General features: G+C 43.9%; 1 protein-coding gene and 2 non-coding genes across 3 annotated transcripts; 2 read left to right on the plus strand and 1 right to left on the minus strand.

Annotated features, from left to right (window-relative positions):
- Positions 1–3,256: 3,256 nt before the first annotated feature.
- TRNAN-GUU (transfer RNA asparagine (anticodon GUU)) lies at positions 3,257–3,330 on the plus strand. The gene has a single exon. It is a non-coding gene; the product is annotated as a tRNA-Asn (tRNA).
- A 3,084-nt stretch (positions 3,331–6,414) lies between these two features.
- FCGR3A (Fc gamma receptor IIIa) lies at positions 6,415–17,437 on the minus strand (the record flags this gene model as incomplete). Its single annotated transcript, XM_075540804.1, has 3 exons — positions 6,415–7,179; positions 14,214–14,468; positions 17,131–17,437. Coding segments are annotated over 3 exons (789 nt in total), but the record flags the coding sequence as incomplete, so codon positions are not given.
- LOC142438134 (U6 spliceosomal RNA) lies at positions 16,175–16,281 on the plus strand. Its single transcript, XR_012782564.1, has one exon. It is a non-coding gene; the product is annotated as a U6 spliceosomal RNA (small nuclear RNA).
- Positions 17,438–17,724: the final 287 nt, after the last annotated feature.

Here is a 17,724-nt window from a genome sequence, read left to right on the forward strand (position 1 = left end):
TGAAGGTGTACCGTTTTGGAAACCCTGAGGGACAGTTCCACCCTTTCCTGTAGGTAGGGAATCAGCTCTACTGGCAAAAGGTTTGGGGTTTTACTGGCTGGTAGTGGTAGTCATGGAACTGAGGAGCCAGATTGACACTGAGGGCTTGCCAACTAAAGAGTCCAGGCCTCCTGTCCTGGGAGACACACCAATATAGTCACATGTCCAGTGACTTCAGGAATCTGGTTTAAATTAGGCCTGCATATGGCCACTTTGAGTTCCTTGTCACCGGTCAAGGTATGATGCTGGCCTTTTGGGCTCTCAAGAAAAGCCAAAAGCAGAGCCCGGCTATGATTCTTTTTGCCAGGAGTTAACAAATACGGCACTGACCCATCGGATTAGTGACTGGCTACATACAGTTCCCTCACCACAACAGGATTAGCTGTACTCCACAAGGTTTTTGTTTTTGGTGGTTTTAAATATAGTATTTCTTTAGTAGAAAATACTGTTCAAGATAACTGCTAAATCTTGATAGGTGGTACATTATTATTTTTCCCAAGTGCGTATGTCATATCCACAATTCTGGTATGTCATATTTTTTATTGACACTCAAGTCTAAGTATTTTTCCAGTTCCATTCAACTTCTCTTCGATCTATTAAAATTTTTATTGTGAACTAGGTGAGTGTGATAGATGATTATATGTCAACTTAAATTTTTATGAACGTTTATATATATATATACCATCTCTCTCTCTATATATATATCATATATATATATATATATATATATATATATATATATACCATCTATCTATATACCATAGTGAATGAAGGGAGAAGTGCAGAGTGGAGACCCAAAGCCCATTTGTCGGCCACTGGAGATTCCCTCACAGAGGGGTTTAGGAGAGGAGAGGGGTCAGTCAGGGTGCGATATAGTACCAATGAAGAACACAGCTTTCCCCCAGATCCTGGATGCTTCCTCCCCCCAACTACCATGATCCAAATTCTACCTTGCAGGACCGGATAGGGCATAGGTTGTACACTGGTGCATATGGAAGCTGGAGGCACAGGGAATCCAGGAGGGATGATCCCTTCAGGACCAGGGGTGTGAGGGGCGATACTGGGAGAGTAGAGGGTGAGTGGGTTGGAAAGGGGGAACCCATTACAAGGATCCACATGTGACCTCCTCCCTGGGAGATGGACGGCAGAGAAGGGGGGTGGGTGAGAGGGAGAGTCTGAATAAGGCAAGATATGACAAAATAACAATCTATAAATTATCAAGGGCTCATGAGGGAGGGGGGAGCGGGGAAGGAGGGGGGGGGAAGAGGACCTGATGCCAAGGGTTTAAGTGGAGAGCAAATGCTTTGAAATTGATTAGGGCAAAGAATGTACGGATGTGCTTTATACAATTGATGTATGTATATGTATGGATTGTGATAAGAGTTGTATGAGCCCCTAATAAAATGTAAAAAAAAATTTATGAACGTGTAGGGATAGAATACAACTTATCCACCAGAGCCTGATGGTGCCTCTTTGGGGGTGTGGTCTTCTTATAAGAAGAAACTGGGAACCTCCTTCTCTCGCTGCCCCTTGCCTTCCTGCTTGATGGGACTCTGCCTCCAGGGGTGGCTCCATGTGGGCCCACTGACTCAGAGCTGCAGGCACCCTGCCACGTTTCCAGCAACCTTGGATCCCTGCAACTCTGCACCTACCATTCTGTGATCTTCCTGCATATCACATCTCATCTTTCTACATGATCAGCCTACAGCTGCATAATCTGAAGAGGGCCCTGGCTTCCATTGGGCTCGTGAACTTGAGTTGTCTGGCTGGGATACCTTCTTGATATATTATGCTTGTTTAAATATAAAGCTTTCTTATACATGTATGAGTGTCAGTCACTGCTTTTGTTTCTCCAGACAACCGGGTCTAACACAGTGGGGGTTTACATTTTAGATAATCAATTGTATTCAACAACTTCAACTACTTATCAAACCTCTCAACAGCTTGCTCTGGCCTCTCCTTCAATCTTCTCCCTCTTGTAGAATCACTTGTATTTTTCCAGATTAGGAAATGAATAGAACAATCACAATACGACTAATGTCCTGTACCCTATTATTTTATTTTAAATAGGACGTATAAAGACAAAAAATTTTGAATTGTAAGAAACATCACCCTTGATTAAAAGTCACTTGGTAAACCATCTATATCTATATATCTATATAGATATACACATATAGATATATTTCTGGGAAATTTTCATTAGCCCACAAATTTTAAAAATACATGTATATATCAAATATATATTTAATATATACATTGTGCACAGGCATATCTTTGTGTGTATTTGTTTTCTCCTTTTGCTGCATATTCAGAAAAATGTACACTGCTCCACACTAAACTGGTGTGCCCTGATTAGGAGGTGGGGGTGCCGAAAGGAAGCCGCAGGTCCTGTGTGGAGGCTGCAAGGAGCCCAGAAACGTGGGCGAAGTAGACAGTGGCCGCTTGTGTGTGCCTGCCCGGGTGCTGTGGAACCGGTCGGCTGGGTTTGACTGGCGTGGAGGTGCTGGGACTCAGCCCCTGCCTGTCGAGCAGAGCGAGGAGCTTGCGGCACCCAGGGCCCCGCGCGTGACGATCCCTCGGTGCATCCAGATCTTTCTACTCCAGCGATGACGGAAGGAAAGTCAGTCCCTGGCCGGCAGCGATAACGTCGGCCTGCTGCCCAAGGTCTTAACGGACACTCCTCAGAGTGGCTGGGCTTGAAGATTATCTTTGTGACCCGGGTATGTGAGGCCCCCTTCCTCAGATAACCGCATCTTGCTGCACTCGGACACGCCATACAGTGCTTTTAACCCACATCATCATCAACGTCTTGAGTGTCAAGGGTCACATATAAGCATGGATCTATAGTGAAAGGTATTTTCACAAAATACCCGAGTAAAACCAACTGAACTCCGGTGCCTACCGAGCGCATTCATTTTGGACTGCTCGCAGGAACTTCGTTCCCGACCCGTTTCTGCCCGGTGCTTTCTCGGCCTGATGGGGTGGAAGTGAAGTACGGTTTCAGATCCACGTCTCCCGGGGGGATCCACGTCTCCCGGGTTACCGACGGCGTGGCGCGCGGAGAGCTAACAACAGCTGTACAGGCTCCTACCTAAGCCGCCCGACACCCCCGAGCAGCAGAATATATGTGGAACCACGTTCAATGTTTGAAATCGAAAGGCGCGCGACGAATTGCTTATTCAGTGAACTAACTTGGCAGAAACCGCGTTCCGTGCCTGTCTCTGTGGCGCAATCGGTTAGCGCGTTCGGCTGTTAACCGAAAGGTTGGTGGTTCGAGCCCACCCAGGGACGGGAGGGGTTATTTTGGACCCCCGAGTCCTTGGAAAAGCTGCGCTCGAGGCTGCAAAGTGCTGTTAGAAGCAAGAGGACGTTCTTGCTTTTCGTCCGAGCCCGCTACTGTACTAGTTGTTTTGCTGCAACTTTTGTTGATGCATTTCGTCTACAACGTACGTGTTGCCATTTCTTTTACCAACTAATTGGTAAAAGAAAGAGTTCGGAACACACAATTTACCAGCTGATGGAAGTAAGTGCTAATAATCTGAACATGAATTGAAAGGTCTTTCCTCTAAGAGCTGCGCGTGTTTTGCACTTCACAACTCCTGAAAGGGCACCACCTACAGAAACCGAGACTAAGTCCTGAGTCACGATGCGTCCCTTCTGCTGCTTCGTAAGTTTCAGAAATACGCAAGTTTCTGCCGAGCTGGCTGCCTTGCCTAACTTCCTCTCGCCTTCCCCTCCGGTTTCCGTAATTACCTAACCAACCGAGCTGGCTTACAGCTCGCTTTTCTTGCCCGTCCTTCAAAAAATCCTAAATGCGAATCAGATCGCCCCATTCCCCTCCTGAATAGTTCCTCCAGAACTTCAGCGTCTGTACAGTCTCCTTGACCTGGAAGGTAATGCCCTTCATGATAGGGCTCTGCCTCACCGTAGACACCGCAGACCACAGTGCTTGCCTGCACGACCACTGCCCGGGGGTCATTGGTGGCATCCCCTTCCTGACCCCATCAAGGATCGTGTCTCTTTCCGCAGCTCTTTTTCTTCCGCTCTGGTCCAGGGAATGAAACTCCTCCTGGGCAAGGCTTCGTTCATATCGATATCCTCAGCACCCCAAGAAGCGTGGCACATTGTGAAGCCTAAGTAAATGTGAGTTGAGTGGCCAGTGTTTCCAAGTGTAGTTATCTAGTGTTTGACTCTCATCCCATAGTCATACACCCTATACCTCTGCCCAGCTCCTTATAGCCAGGGTTTGGCCTTGCTGTGCTTTCTACCTGTCCCTTGCCTTAAAAGCAAACCGCAGTTAGGTTAAAATTTAACACCCTATCAAGTGCTTTCTCTTATGATTCATTTAAATTTGGTCTGTTTTAATATTTTATTTGTTTGCTTTTTAAATTGACGTTTTGAAATTTAATTGATGTTTTATTTGATCATTGTTGCTAGTTAGTTGCTGGTTTAATGTTTTCCTGTATAGAAAATCCAGGAGAGGTAGATCCATCGAGATAATAACTGGACCGATGATTCCTTGGGGTGTGGCAGGGGAGGGTTAGGGAAATGAGACACTAATAACGATGAGTACGAGAATGAAGAAAATGTTCTAGAACTGATTGTGCACCTTTTCTTGAGGTAATTGATTTACCGAATTCTATGCTATGCGAATTATATGCCAATACAGCTGTTGGGAGAAAAAGAAAAAGCTCAATATGTGAAATAATATTTCAGACCTAAGGTTTTAGAGAGCTGTAAGATGGATTAATTTATGGTTTTAATAAGCAAAAAAAAAAAAATCAAACCAACTCCTAGCGACCCTGCAGGACAGAGCGGAACTGCCCCATGGAGGTCGATGTCTGTCGTCTTTGCGGAAGCAGCCAGCCACGTTTTTCTTCTGCAGGCTGGGGTGTAGCTTTCATTAGTCACTGCACCACTAGGGCTCCTTTGCTATGCTTTCAAATGACTTGCTATTTCTATTCACTCTCTTATATCCCATACCACCCTCCAATCCCCCCCTACCCCCCCCCCAAACGCACCTAACTGTGTGCATTCACACTGCCTACATTTTGGTTAGCAGTCAAGCTGTGAAAGCTCACCAGGGCTCTTTTGTCTCAGCAGGATTTGGAAATAAGCTGGCTAAGTTTGGTGAGATGGTGGCTGAGCAAAAGTTGGGGGTTTCTCCTCAACCCAAAGAGATCTCTGATAAAGTTTTGAGCAATGGGTGGAAAAAAAGGATTTTTATCATTCATGTTTTATCACCATGGTTGAAAATGTTTCTGCCAAAAATTAGCATGCAGGATCTTTTAAAACACTATTAAAATGAGAAAACGTTTTGCTGAAAACTTCCGATTCAGGAAGAGATAGCTATACATTGTCGTTCTTTCTTATAATCATTTTAATGGGGGCTCTTATAATTCTTATCACAATACATACATTAATAGTATCAAGCACATTTGTGCATATGTTGCCAACACCATTTTCTAACTATTTCTTTCTACTTGAGCCCCTGGTATCAGCTATACATTTTCTTCCATCAGCAATGATTGCCTGCTCCATCCCCATCCCACTGCTACTGATATGCTGAGGGACTTAACAATTCCCTAATTGAACTCAATAGGTTTCAGCACATTCAGTCTTGGCGATCCATTTGACTTTATAATCCTCACCCCTCCCCTTATCTATATATCTGCGTCTGTCCCGGGAGAAGTATGGCTAAGGTGCTCCTTAGAGGGCAAGGAAGGTAAGAGTTGGTCTTACATACTTTGGGCATGTTTCAGGAGAGACCAGTCTCTTGAGAAGGACATCATGCTTAGTAAAATAGAAGGTCAGGGAAAAAGGCCCTCAAGGAGGTGGGTTGACACGGTGGCTAATAATGGGCTCAAGCATTGGAACGATCGTGAGGCTGGCACAGGACGGGGCAGTGTTTCCTTCTGTTGAGCACAGGGTTGCCATGGGTCAGAATGGACTCTTTGGCACCAAACAACAACATAACAGTGTTTCCTCTTTCTCATTTTTACTACCCTGACCAAAACCAAAAGAATTTTCACACCCTCTTCATTCTTTCCCCCCATACAGTTGTGGCTGATGCTTTCTTGCTATACTTTCTCAGGGCAGAAACCGAGGTATCTTCAGTTGATGTTGCCAAATCTGAGAAAGCAACGTTGCTTTTCTTCCGTTGGACCCCTGTTTTCTTCTGTGCGTTCTTTGCCAAATGTTCTCATGCTCACAGTCCCTTTCGACGCTCAATCCTTTGAATACGATAAGGGGGAAAAAGAGTTTCTTACTATATACTCAAAAATGATTCCAATTTTGACAGGAACCCCCCTGAACATTTTAATTCTCCCTCACTCCAGGGATTTCCTGTTGTTTTAGCTCTGGGACTGTGCTTGGAGTATCCTGCCTTTCTCAGCCAGCCCCTTCATTGGTTCTGCTATTTCTCCTCGACTCCAGCAGTGGCCAACACCAACTGGAGAGAGATTTGGGATCGCCTCAAAGCAACCAGCCCTGGAGCAGCAGATGCAAACTAACTTTACACACACCCCACTCTCAGTCATGAATCCACTTATCTTTTATTGGTTTATTTTTGGAACATTGTTCATACACATAAAGGGCCACCATCTGAAGCCCACATTGCTACTTTGTTGTGATGCAATGGTTGGGACAGAGTAAGTGTCTGTGTAGCACCAAGACTTCAATTCTTGGGCACTCAGGTACTCAGTGGGTTTCCATTGTTAGCACCTGAAGATCCCGGCCCTTTCTTTGGAGACCAAGAGGAAATAGTAGGTTGTGTGGAGAGCTTTCAGATTGGCTTCAAGGGATATTCTTCTGGCTGCTTTCAGCTTTGATTACTGGGGCCAATGAGACTGTGAATATATAGAGTCTCAGAGATGCTGCCGCCAGTGTTGTTCCTACCCCATGGCATGAAAGGTCACTTGTCCCAAGGGCCCTGACTTTGTGGTTCCTCCAGTTTGGCTGTTTGGTTCTTCCATTTAACTCTGCGGTTTCTCCAGTCCCCCATTGAGCTCCGAAGGTCACTCCGTATAAAGAAATACAGAGCTGTGTCCACTGCAAACAGCACAGTCATCCCCAGATAGAAAGCAACTTGGTGCCAAGATGAAAAGAATGGTGTGATGGTCGGCATTGTATTATCTGAGGCTAAGGGATGAGAAAAAATAACAGACGGTAAGGCATGAGATTGGACTAAACAGTTATCAGTGAAGGACCTGAATTGCCAAAGACAGGACTGATGGCAGGGTGGGGGCAGCCTTTGCTTCCTCCCAGTGCTCCATAGACTTGTCATTTTTGAGATCCTTGAGCAGAGCATAACCCATGGAACAATTAACAACAGCTTGTTCTCCTTTGGTGGAGGGATATGACAGGGAGAGTTGAACGAGTGAGGTTATAGCTGGGTCTCATATGAAATTATGAACACTGCCAAAGCTTAAATTTAGGTAAGATCCTTGTTTCTTAATTCAGTAACATACTCTCAAGCCTCAAGATTATGCTTCTTAAAAGAAGCCAGGCTTATTGGTCTGTAATACCACCACTCATCTATCACTTTGTGGGGCTGGAGGCTATGCCATCAGTATTTTAAACAGCAGCAGGGTCACCCATGGTGAGCAGGTTTCAGTGGAGTTTTCAGACGACGGAAAGACAGAAAAGAAGGAATAGGTTGGGCCTCCACTCAAGCATTTACTCAATGCAAGAACACTTTGTTCTATTAAATTGGCACTCCAGGATGCACACCTTCCCAACACGATTGCTGAAGAAAAATGTGTGCGTAAGCAAATGTGGTGAAGAAAGCTGACAGTGCCTGGTTATCAAAAGAGATAGCATCTGGGGTCTTAAAGGCTTGAAGATAAGCAAGTGGCTATCTAATTGAGAAGCATCAAAGCCCACATGGAAGAAGCACACCAGGCTATCTGACCACAAAGTGCAGAAGGGACTAGTTATCAGACATGAAAGAACTAAAATCATATCAATGGGTGCCCACCTCCTTGATACAATCAATGAAGACAAACATGTGCATAAGCCAATGTGGTGAAGAAAGCTGATGGTGCCCAGCTATCAAAAGATATAGCATCTGGGGCCTTAAAGGTTCGAAGATAAACAAATGGCCATCTAGCTCAGAAGCAACAAAGCCCACATGGAAGAAACACACCAGCCTGTGTGACCATGAGCTGTTGAAGGGATCAGGTATCAAGCATCAAAGAACAAAAAAATCATATCATTGAAAATGTGGGTGAGTGCCGAGTGGAGACTCAAAGCCCATTGGTAGCCAACTGGACACCCCTTACTGAAGGGTTGTGGGGAGGAGATGAACCAGTCAGGGTTCAGGGTAGCAATGATGAAACATATAACTTTCCTCTAGTTCTTAAATGCTTCCCCCCCCCCCTTCTATCATGATCCCAATTCTACCTTACAAATCTGGCTAGACCAGAGGATGTACATAGGTACAGATAGCAACTGGAAACACAGTGAATCCAGGACAGATGACTCCTTCAGGACCAGAGGTGAGAGTGACGATGCCTGGAGGGTCGAGAGAATGTGGGGTAGAAAGGGGGAACTGATTACAAGAATCTACATATAGCCTCCTCCCTGGGGGAGGGACAGCAGAGAAAAAGGCAGGGGGAGACATAGGACAGTGTAATATATGACAAAATAATAATAATTTATGAATGATGAAGGATTCATGAGGTAGGGGGAGTAGAGAGGGAGGGGGAAATGAGCAGCAGATATTAAGGGCTCAAGTAGAAGGCAAATGTTTTGAGAATGACGATGGCAACAAATGTACATATGTTCTTGACACAATGGATGGATGTATGGATTGTGATAAGAATTGTATGAGCCCCAATAAAGTGATTAAAAAAAAAAGAAGGAATAGGTTGTCTACTTATGAAGGATTCGCCCCCGAAAACCTTATGTATAGCAGTGGAACCTTGAGAGAGAAAGTGCCGGAAGATGAGCACCTCAGATTGGAAGGCACTCAAAATATGACATCGAAAGAGCTGCCTGCTCAAAGTAGAGTTGACTTTAATGGTGTGGATGGAGTAAAGGTTTAGGGACACTTATTTACTGACGGGGAACAACTCAAAATGAGAACACTATTAATAACAAGAGCGTGGAATGCACGAAATATGATTATAGGACAGTGGGAAGTCATAAAAAGTGAAACAGAACACATACAGATCAGTATCCCGAGCATTAGTGAATTGAAGTGGGCTGCTCTTTCTTGACTATGTCAGGAATGGCAAATTCAGAGAGGATGGTATCACATTCACTGTCAAAAAGAACATTTCAAAATCTACCTTGAAGTTCGATGCTGTGATAGGATATTTATGTGCACACAAGGAAGTCCAATTAATACAGCTTGTGATGAAGAAACTGAAGAATTCTACACACTTCTTCAGGCTTAAATAGATCCACCATCAATCAAGATACCTCGCTAATTATTGGCGATTGGAATGTGAGCGTTGCAAACAGAGGAGGATCAGGAGTTGGCCTTGGTGACAGAAATGAAGCTGGAGATGTCATGATAGAATTTTACAAGACCTATTTTCAACAGCATAGATGACTTTCCAGGTGGCCCTTGCCAGACAGAATACCCAGGAATCAAGCTGATACCTGCATGAGAAACAAGGTGAGCGAATGACCATAGAATAGAGCATCACTTGTTCATATGAATGTTCAGATTGGAGCTGAAGAAGATGAAAACAAGTCAATCGGAGCCAAAATATGAATTTGAGTATCCCACCTGAATTTAGAGAACATCTCCAGAACAGATTTGATGCATTGAACACTGGTGACAAAAGACCTGACAAGTTGTGGTATACATCAAGAACATCATTCACGAAGAAAGCAAAGGGTCATTTAAAAGACAAGAAAGAAAGAAAGAAAGGAAAGACCAAAATGGATATCAGAAGAGATTCTGAAACTTGCTTTCAGATATAGAGCAGTTAAAGCAAATGGTTGGCGTGAAGTCGTTTTAGAGGCAACATTTGATCAAGAAGACTAAGTCTAAGTTGCACTGAAGGCATGAGTGAAAAATAAGGCTCCAGAAACCGATGGAAGATCAGGTGAAATGTTTCAACAAGTTGATGAAGCATTAGAAACACTCATTAGTCTATGCCAAGAAATACGGATAAAGTGATCCGTATGTGTGCCTATTTCCAAGAAAGATGACCCAATAGGATGCAAAGACGATTGAATAATATTCTTAATATCACATGCAAATAAAATTTGATGAAGACAACTGAAAAATGGCTGCAGCAGTACATTGACTGAGAACTGTCAGACATACAAGCTGGATTCAGAAGAGGACAGGCTACAAAGGATATCATTGCCGATATCGGATGGATGTTGGCTGACAGCAGAGAATACCAGAAAGATGTTTACTGTGTCTTATTGACTCTGCCAAGGCATTTGACGGCGTGAGTCCTAATAAAGTGGATAACATTGAGGAGAATGGAAATTCCAGGACATTTCACTGTGCTCCTGTGTTCATAGATCAAGAGGCAGTCATTGGCATAGAATAAAGGAATATTTTATGGTCTAAATCAGGATGGTGTGTTTCAGGGCTGTATCCTGCTACCATACTTATTCAATATTTACATTGAGAAAGTGCCCTGGGAAGGTGGACTATATGAAGAAGATCATGGTGTCCTGTCGGGACTGTAGGAAGGCCAGTGATATGCAAATGACATGCTCCTGCTTGCTTAAAGCAAGGAGGGCTTGCAGCGCTGCAGCCTTCAGTGTGCATTGCTACTCAGTGCAAAGAAATAAAAAATTCTCATAATTGGATCAATACAGAACAGTATGATAAATAGAGAAAGCATTGAAATTGTCAAGGATTTCATTTTACTTGGATTCATAATCAATGCTTATGGAACCATAGTCAAAATACCAAATGATGCATTGGACAAATCTGCTGCCCAAGACTGCTTTAAAGTGTTTAAAGTGTTAAAGAACAACGATGTCACCTTGGGCCTGGGGACTAAAGTGCACCTGACCCAACCCTTGGTATTTTCAGACACCTCACATGCATGGGAAAGGCGGTCAATGAATAAGGAAGACTGGAAGAATTGATGCCTTTGAATTCATTGCCAATATTCTTGGCAAAGAATATAGAAAGGATAGTGGGCTGCCCCCAACACAGACACATCTGGAGGGAGTACACCAGAATGCTCTTTAGAAATGAGGATGACCTGATTAGAGTTGCAAGAACTCCTAATAGAGCGATATAAACAATTTTAAAGACAAAAAAAAAAAAGAAGAAATGAGGATGACAAGACTTTGTCTTAAAAATAAAGACTTTGTCTTACCCACTTTGGACATATTTTCAGAAGCGACTAGTCCTTGGAAAAGAATATCATACTTGGTAAAGAGTCAGTGAAAAAAGAAGCCCCTTGATGAGATGGATTGGTACAGTGTTGCAACAATGGGCTCAAACATAAGAACAATTGTGAGGATGGTGCCGGACTCAGGGTCACCTAACAAAAACAGCAAGAGCAACACAGTTTACTGTTAGAGATGGGAGGGAGTCCCAAGACTATGGCTTTTTCCCTATAGTCCTGGAACTGGATCTCTGCATTAGAATAATCAACCATTTAGGATTGAAAGGGCAGCACTTACCCAATGACAAAGTTCGTAGGAACAGGAAAGGAAGTATGGAAATAAGAAGTACAGGGGGAAATGAAATAAGCGATGGCATGTAGCCAGGATTCCCATGGATGAATTGTATCAGGTGTATGAATTGTTGAATGTGAAACTGTCATCTACTCTGTAAACCTTCACGCAACTCCCAATAAGCAGAAAAAGCAAAGTCACTGCCATTGAGTTGGTGCTAACTCATAGTGTCCCAGAGGACAAGGTATAACTGCCCCTATGAATTTCGGTGATGGTAACTCTTTACAGGGGTAGACATCCCCGTCTTTCCCCCAAGGAGTGGCGAGTGGTTTCAAACTGTTAACCTTGTAAAAAAGTCTTAAAAATTTTATTTTCATTGTTTTTACCCATGTTGATTAATTTAGTTAAAGCAAATCTAAAAAAGAATGAACCATTGAAGTCTGCTATTCATACAATTTTCTGGGTATGAAAATTTTCTGTGTTTGTCTACTGAGACCTTGTAACTAATAGCATAAATGGGAAAGGAGCAGAATTTGTTCATTCTTATTATTAATATTGTTATTTTAAATAATTTCTCACTGCTTTCTAAACTGGAAACATAGTAAATTTTTACTCTCAAGCTTTAATTTTGTTATAATTTGAAACTTAAAGTTACTAAAACAATATAAAGAACTCTGAAATATTCTTTACCCAGATTCACTAATAGTTCACATTTTGATCAATTTGTTATATCATTTGTTCTCTTTCTTGAATGATTTGAGGTTTACTTTCAATTTAAATTATTTTTAAGGCAAATATTAGCATTGTTTTGTTAAAGTTTCAAAAGATGTGTATCTCTTTTGCTGCCTAACTAACCAACCAACCAACCAACCAACCAACCAACCAACCAACCAACCAACCAACCAACCAACCAACTAACCAACCAACGAAACCAAAAACCCAAACCAATGGCCTCCTCGGGATGAGTCCAACTATTGACTCCAAATGCATGCCTCCAGGGTAGAATTGCTCCAACAGCGTTTTCTTGACTGTAGTCTTTACAGAAGCAGTTCATCAAATCTTTCTTCCCTAAAATGTCTTGGGAGGTTTCAACCACCAACCTTTAGGTCAGTGTTTCCTAAAGTAGGTGATACTGCCCCCTGGGGGGGTCATGAAATGATCTAGAGGGTGGGGTGTGTGGGCTGCAACAGCAGAGACCTACACTTTATCCTGGATTATGGGCTATAGTACAAAAGTTTTTAATTGCCTAAGGGTTTTGTTTGTTTGCTTTTCTGAAAAGGGAGCAGTAGGCCAAATGGGTTTGAAAACCTATGCTTAGGTTAAAGGGCAATCAGAAACTGTTTGTGCTACCCAGTGAACCAAAAATTGACACTGAAATTGAGTCTTGATTTTGGTTTCAGGTGGAAGTCTGTGAAACCAGGAAGTCAGGGCCCACTGTGTTAAGGGCTCGCTGACCCTGGAGGCTGAGACTGGACTCTGGAAATGTTTTCTAGGTGACTGGATGAGTTTACAGTTCTAGGACATTCTTGTTTGGTTCTTTCATTTTACCTAATGGCTAAATATACCCATATAGGCTTTGAAGTACTGGTCCTTCATGGTATGATCTTAGGGAAAAATAATTTGTTTGTGTGTGTGTCTATGTGCCTCAGCTACGATACTTGTAAATAGTAAGATTCCCTGTCTCATTGGGTAGCTGTGAGGGCCCACTAGACTTGTTGAATTGGATGCACTTAAAAGAGCATTTAGCACAGTGTCCAGCACACTAGAAGAGGCTAACAAATGTGAATTTGATTTGTCTTTGGTAACAAATAGACAAAAAATCAAATTCACAGCCATCAAGTCGATTCCGACTCATAGCAACTGTACAGGCCAGGGTAGAACTGCCCCTGTGGGTGTCTGAGACTGGAACTTTTCATGGGAGTAGAAAGCCTCATCTTTCTCACATCGAGCAGCTAGTGGATTCAAACTGCTGATCTTTCAGTAAGCAGCCAATGTAACCACTACGTCACCACTGTAGATAAATTAAATGGATTTTTTTCATAAGGAAATGATTTTTATGCAAATTATGGTTTCATTACAGTTTCAACAGACATGTATCTAGTTTACTGATTGAACTAAACAACCAGAACAAACACAAACCCAAAGAGGATATGGAAGTTCACGAACATGCAATTAGGAGCAAACCAAAACCTGGGTTCTGGGCATTGTGCAGGTGAGAGTTCCTTCCAGACTGACTCTTGGCTAAGTGGTGCGAATGGGAGGGGACAAGAAGGCAGGTCAAGATGGGCCAGCATGATAGGGACACATACCGTTATGGGTCTGGTTTAAAAGGGTGAGTCAGACCAAGTGTATTCGTGGGGGAGCAGATATGGCTTTTGCCGGCACAGAGTGAATGGCATCGCTGATCTACCCCTAGCAAGCAGGCTGGCCTCAAAGATACCCAGCACGCAGGCAGTGCCAGGGTCTTTGCTGGCCTCAGGTACAGAAGAGCAGGAGTCCTTCCCCCTCACCCTCTGGTGTGAGCGCACGGTTCCACACACACTCCAGGGCTTCGCATCTCTTACCTTTAACCACGATGTTTATACTTTCTGAAGACACATTTCTTGTCCCGATAAGGCCCCTGCAGAAGTAAGAGCCATTGTGATTGCTCGTTGCCTTTAGAATTTCGAAGTTGGCATTTTTATGAAAATACTTCTGGCTTTTGCCATTCTTGTGATATGTGACTTTATTCAATGGTTTGTTTTTCCAGCTGTGACACCTCAGGGTAATTTTCTCTCCCTCTTTGAACATGTGCCGAACTGCCTGGAGCAACAGCCAACCTGAAAGACACAACAGTGCTTTTGTGAGGGGAGCCCCTTCCGTCTGTCGGAAACCACCCTGGAAGCGAGTCACTCCACCTTTTGGTTTTTGGTCTAATGGGGTAGAGGGACAGATACCTACATGAGCCAAACATGGACGTGATCAAGAAAGGTTCCACAGAACCTTTGGGTATGGACAGTGAAGAGTGATTTGCGCTTCTGGAGTGGATGCGCGTGGGCATTCTCAGACCTGCTTTGGCCTGCATGGCAAGTAATGAAGAGCCATGGTATGTGCTAAGTCAGAGTAAAAATTGCATTTTGCACATAGTGATTTGTCTTATTTGAGGACAGGTAGATTTCAGAGAGAGAGAGAGAGAGAGAGAGCTAGGTCATAGGACTATGACAAGAGAGCTTGCCGTCAGCCAGTCTGGATCAGGTGACTGGCTGGGCACAGACGTTGAGGCTGACTCCAGGTAGAAATCAGTGACGGGAAAGCAAGGAGGGACCCGAGGCGCTCATGGGTCAGGCTTGGTGTCTGCATGGCCATCCGGCTTCGGAGAGACTTTCTTTGTTTATATACCATTTATCATTTATTTTAAGAAGGCTATATGTCCACTTACATTTTTGGCAGAGAGATTAAATTTTACGAGTGTAAGATTATATTTGGTATTTAGTTGGGGGACCTTTGCGGGGAATATTCTTTTTTCATCCTCCTGGGTCCATGAAGGGAGGGGCTGCAAGAAACATTTTTGTCCCGATTCAGCCTGATATGGACTTAATGAATGTCCATGTGCTCACTCACTACCAATGTGCTCGCCATTGTGCAAGACTAGAGATACCCAGGTGATTGGACAGAGTCCCCGGCCTCAAAGAATGCCCACTGCGGCTACGGGGACACACATTCGCAGGCCTAATTATAGCACAGCAGCTACGGCAAGCACAGATCTGCAGGGCCAAAGAGACCAAAGCCAAGGAAGCTGACCCAGAGGGAGGAAAGGCGACTTCGGAGAGGCCGAGCGAAATGAAATGGGTCCTAAGGGTTGATCAGGAGTTTGCCTGGTGAAGCTAAAGCCATGACACTAAAGCTCATGGACACCATTTAACACAGCCTTCTTTGGCCACTTCTAAAGCTAGACTCTAGCGCAGTGGTTCTCAACCTTTCTAATGCCACGACCCTTTAATGCAGTTCCTCATGTGGTGATCCCCAATCATAAAATTATTTTCGTTGCTGTTTCATAACTGTAATTTTGCTACTGTTATGAATCATAATGTAAATATATGATATGCAGGCTGTATTTTCATTGTTACAAATTGAACATAATTAAAGCATAATGATTAATCACAGAAACAATATGTAATTAAATATCATGAAATAGTTATTTCTCATTACAAATAAATGAAATTTTGTCTTGAAGCATAGTGTAGCATGGGTAACAATCTTCTTCATGCCGGGTACTCATATGTGGGTGTATCTGCATGTGGGTGGACCCACCTGGAGATGGCTAGAGGAGCAGTGTCTTGATTCCTAAGACCATTGGAAATATGTGTTTTCCAATGGTCTTAGACAACCCCCATGAAAGGGTCGTTCAACCACAGGTTGAGAACCGCTGCTCTAGAGGTAAGTTCAAGGCAAGCTGATAACAATAAGCCCAGGACTTGCTTCTGCTTTTGCCTCCTGATAAGATCCTGCTATTGCCTCCTGATAATATCCTAATAATTCATCATTTGTGCTCGCTTCGGCAGCACATATTCTAAAATTGGAACGATACAGAGAAGATTAGCATGGCCCCTGCGCAAGGATGACACGCAAATTCGTGAAGCGTTCCATATTTTTAAATTAAAAAAAAAATTCATCACTTATTAGGTGGCCATCTCTCACCAACAAGATGTCATTCCTTCTGTAGCTCTATGGAGTGGGGACTATGTCACCTGGGAGGTACACTCAGGGGCAAAGGAGCCACCAAGATCAGCCTCTGAGGCCCGATTTGATGGGAGCCTGTGACAGATTCCCCTCTAGTAGGATCTCTTTCTCCTCCAGGCTGGTTCCACGGGATACATTATTCACATAGAGCGGCCATGGAAGTAGAGCCAAGCTTGCCAAGTGCCAGTGCACGTTCCAGGCTATACAGTGTGATTTCAGGGACAACATGAAAGCCCCTGACTCAAAAAGTCTTCCCCTCACTGGTGCCTGGATACCCAGAACTTTCATCGCACATATAATGTGCTAGTTGAATATGCATAGGCTCTTGGGAGTGTTTTGAGTGACACTGATCTGGAGAGAAATACAACTAGGACAGTAGATTGTACTAGCTGATTTAGGAGGTAGGGACAGGAATTGTGTGTTTGAGAGGGAGAAGGAAATTGAGGTCCTAAAAAGAATTTCATTATTTTTTTCCAGCAAATTATTTTTGAGCATCTATTTTGGGCCTTGACCTTTAGACAACACCCTTCACACTGTATGCATTTTATGTGAAAGGCAATTCCTGGACTTGTGCAAAGCAGCCCTCCCATATCTGTCACGTGCCAGACTTCAACAACTTGCCTAAGGCCGACTGCACTACAACTCTGATACCCTTCAGAGACATCACAGCTGACCTCTTCTTAGCGGTAACCCCAGAGAACACCATCCATAGCTCTTGTTCCACACTGTCGGCAGTTCCCCTTTTGCCTTTTATTAACTCACCGATGTGGACTTCCAGGGACACCGGGTTACTGACTGTGGTGAGGCTTGTCTGGCACTTGTACTCCCCGCTGTCTTCAGGGCTGGCAGCTGCGATGAAGTAGGTGGAGGCGTTACTTGAGATAAGGGTCCCATTGTGCCACCACTGTGTGGAGTTGTTCCCAGGGAGGTAGGCCCCCTGGCACTTCAGAGTCACATTGTCTTCTTTGAGCACTTGGCACCATGGAGGGTCTAGAGACACCACAGCCTTTGGGAGATCTGCTGAGGAGCCAGAGAGTAGGGATGAGAGTGGTGTGGAGAAGCAGGCCCTTCATTCGTGTGCCCAGGCTCCAGACCAGAAGCAGCCATGGCACGCCCTGTGAGTGACTCAGCCTGGGCCTCTGACTCAGTGTTGGAGTTGGAGGCACTTGGCTCCATTTTTGGCTTACTCTGAACCTGGAGGAAGACTAGGCAGAGTGGCTGAGGGGCAAGACCCCCCTCCTCTCCACCACTCCCTGCATTGGTATTAGAGAACTCCAAATTAGCATTTCCCCAAACAATGGTTATTCCCCAATATCCTGGGGTTATGGAACTCAAAAAAAAAAAAAAGAGCAAACC

This window comes from Tenrec ecaudatus, chromosome 1 (assembly GCF_050624435.1).
Source record: "Tenrec ecaudatus isolate mTenEca1 chromosome 1, mTenEca1.hap1, whole genome shotgun sequence".
NCBI lineage: Eukaryota > Metazoa > Chordata > Mammalia > Afrosoricida > Tenrecidae > Tenrec > Tenrec ecaudatus.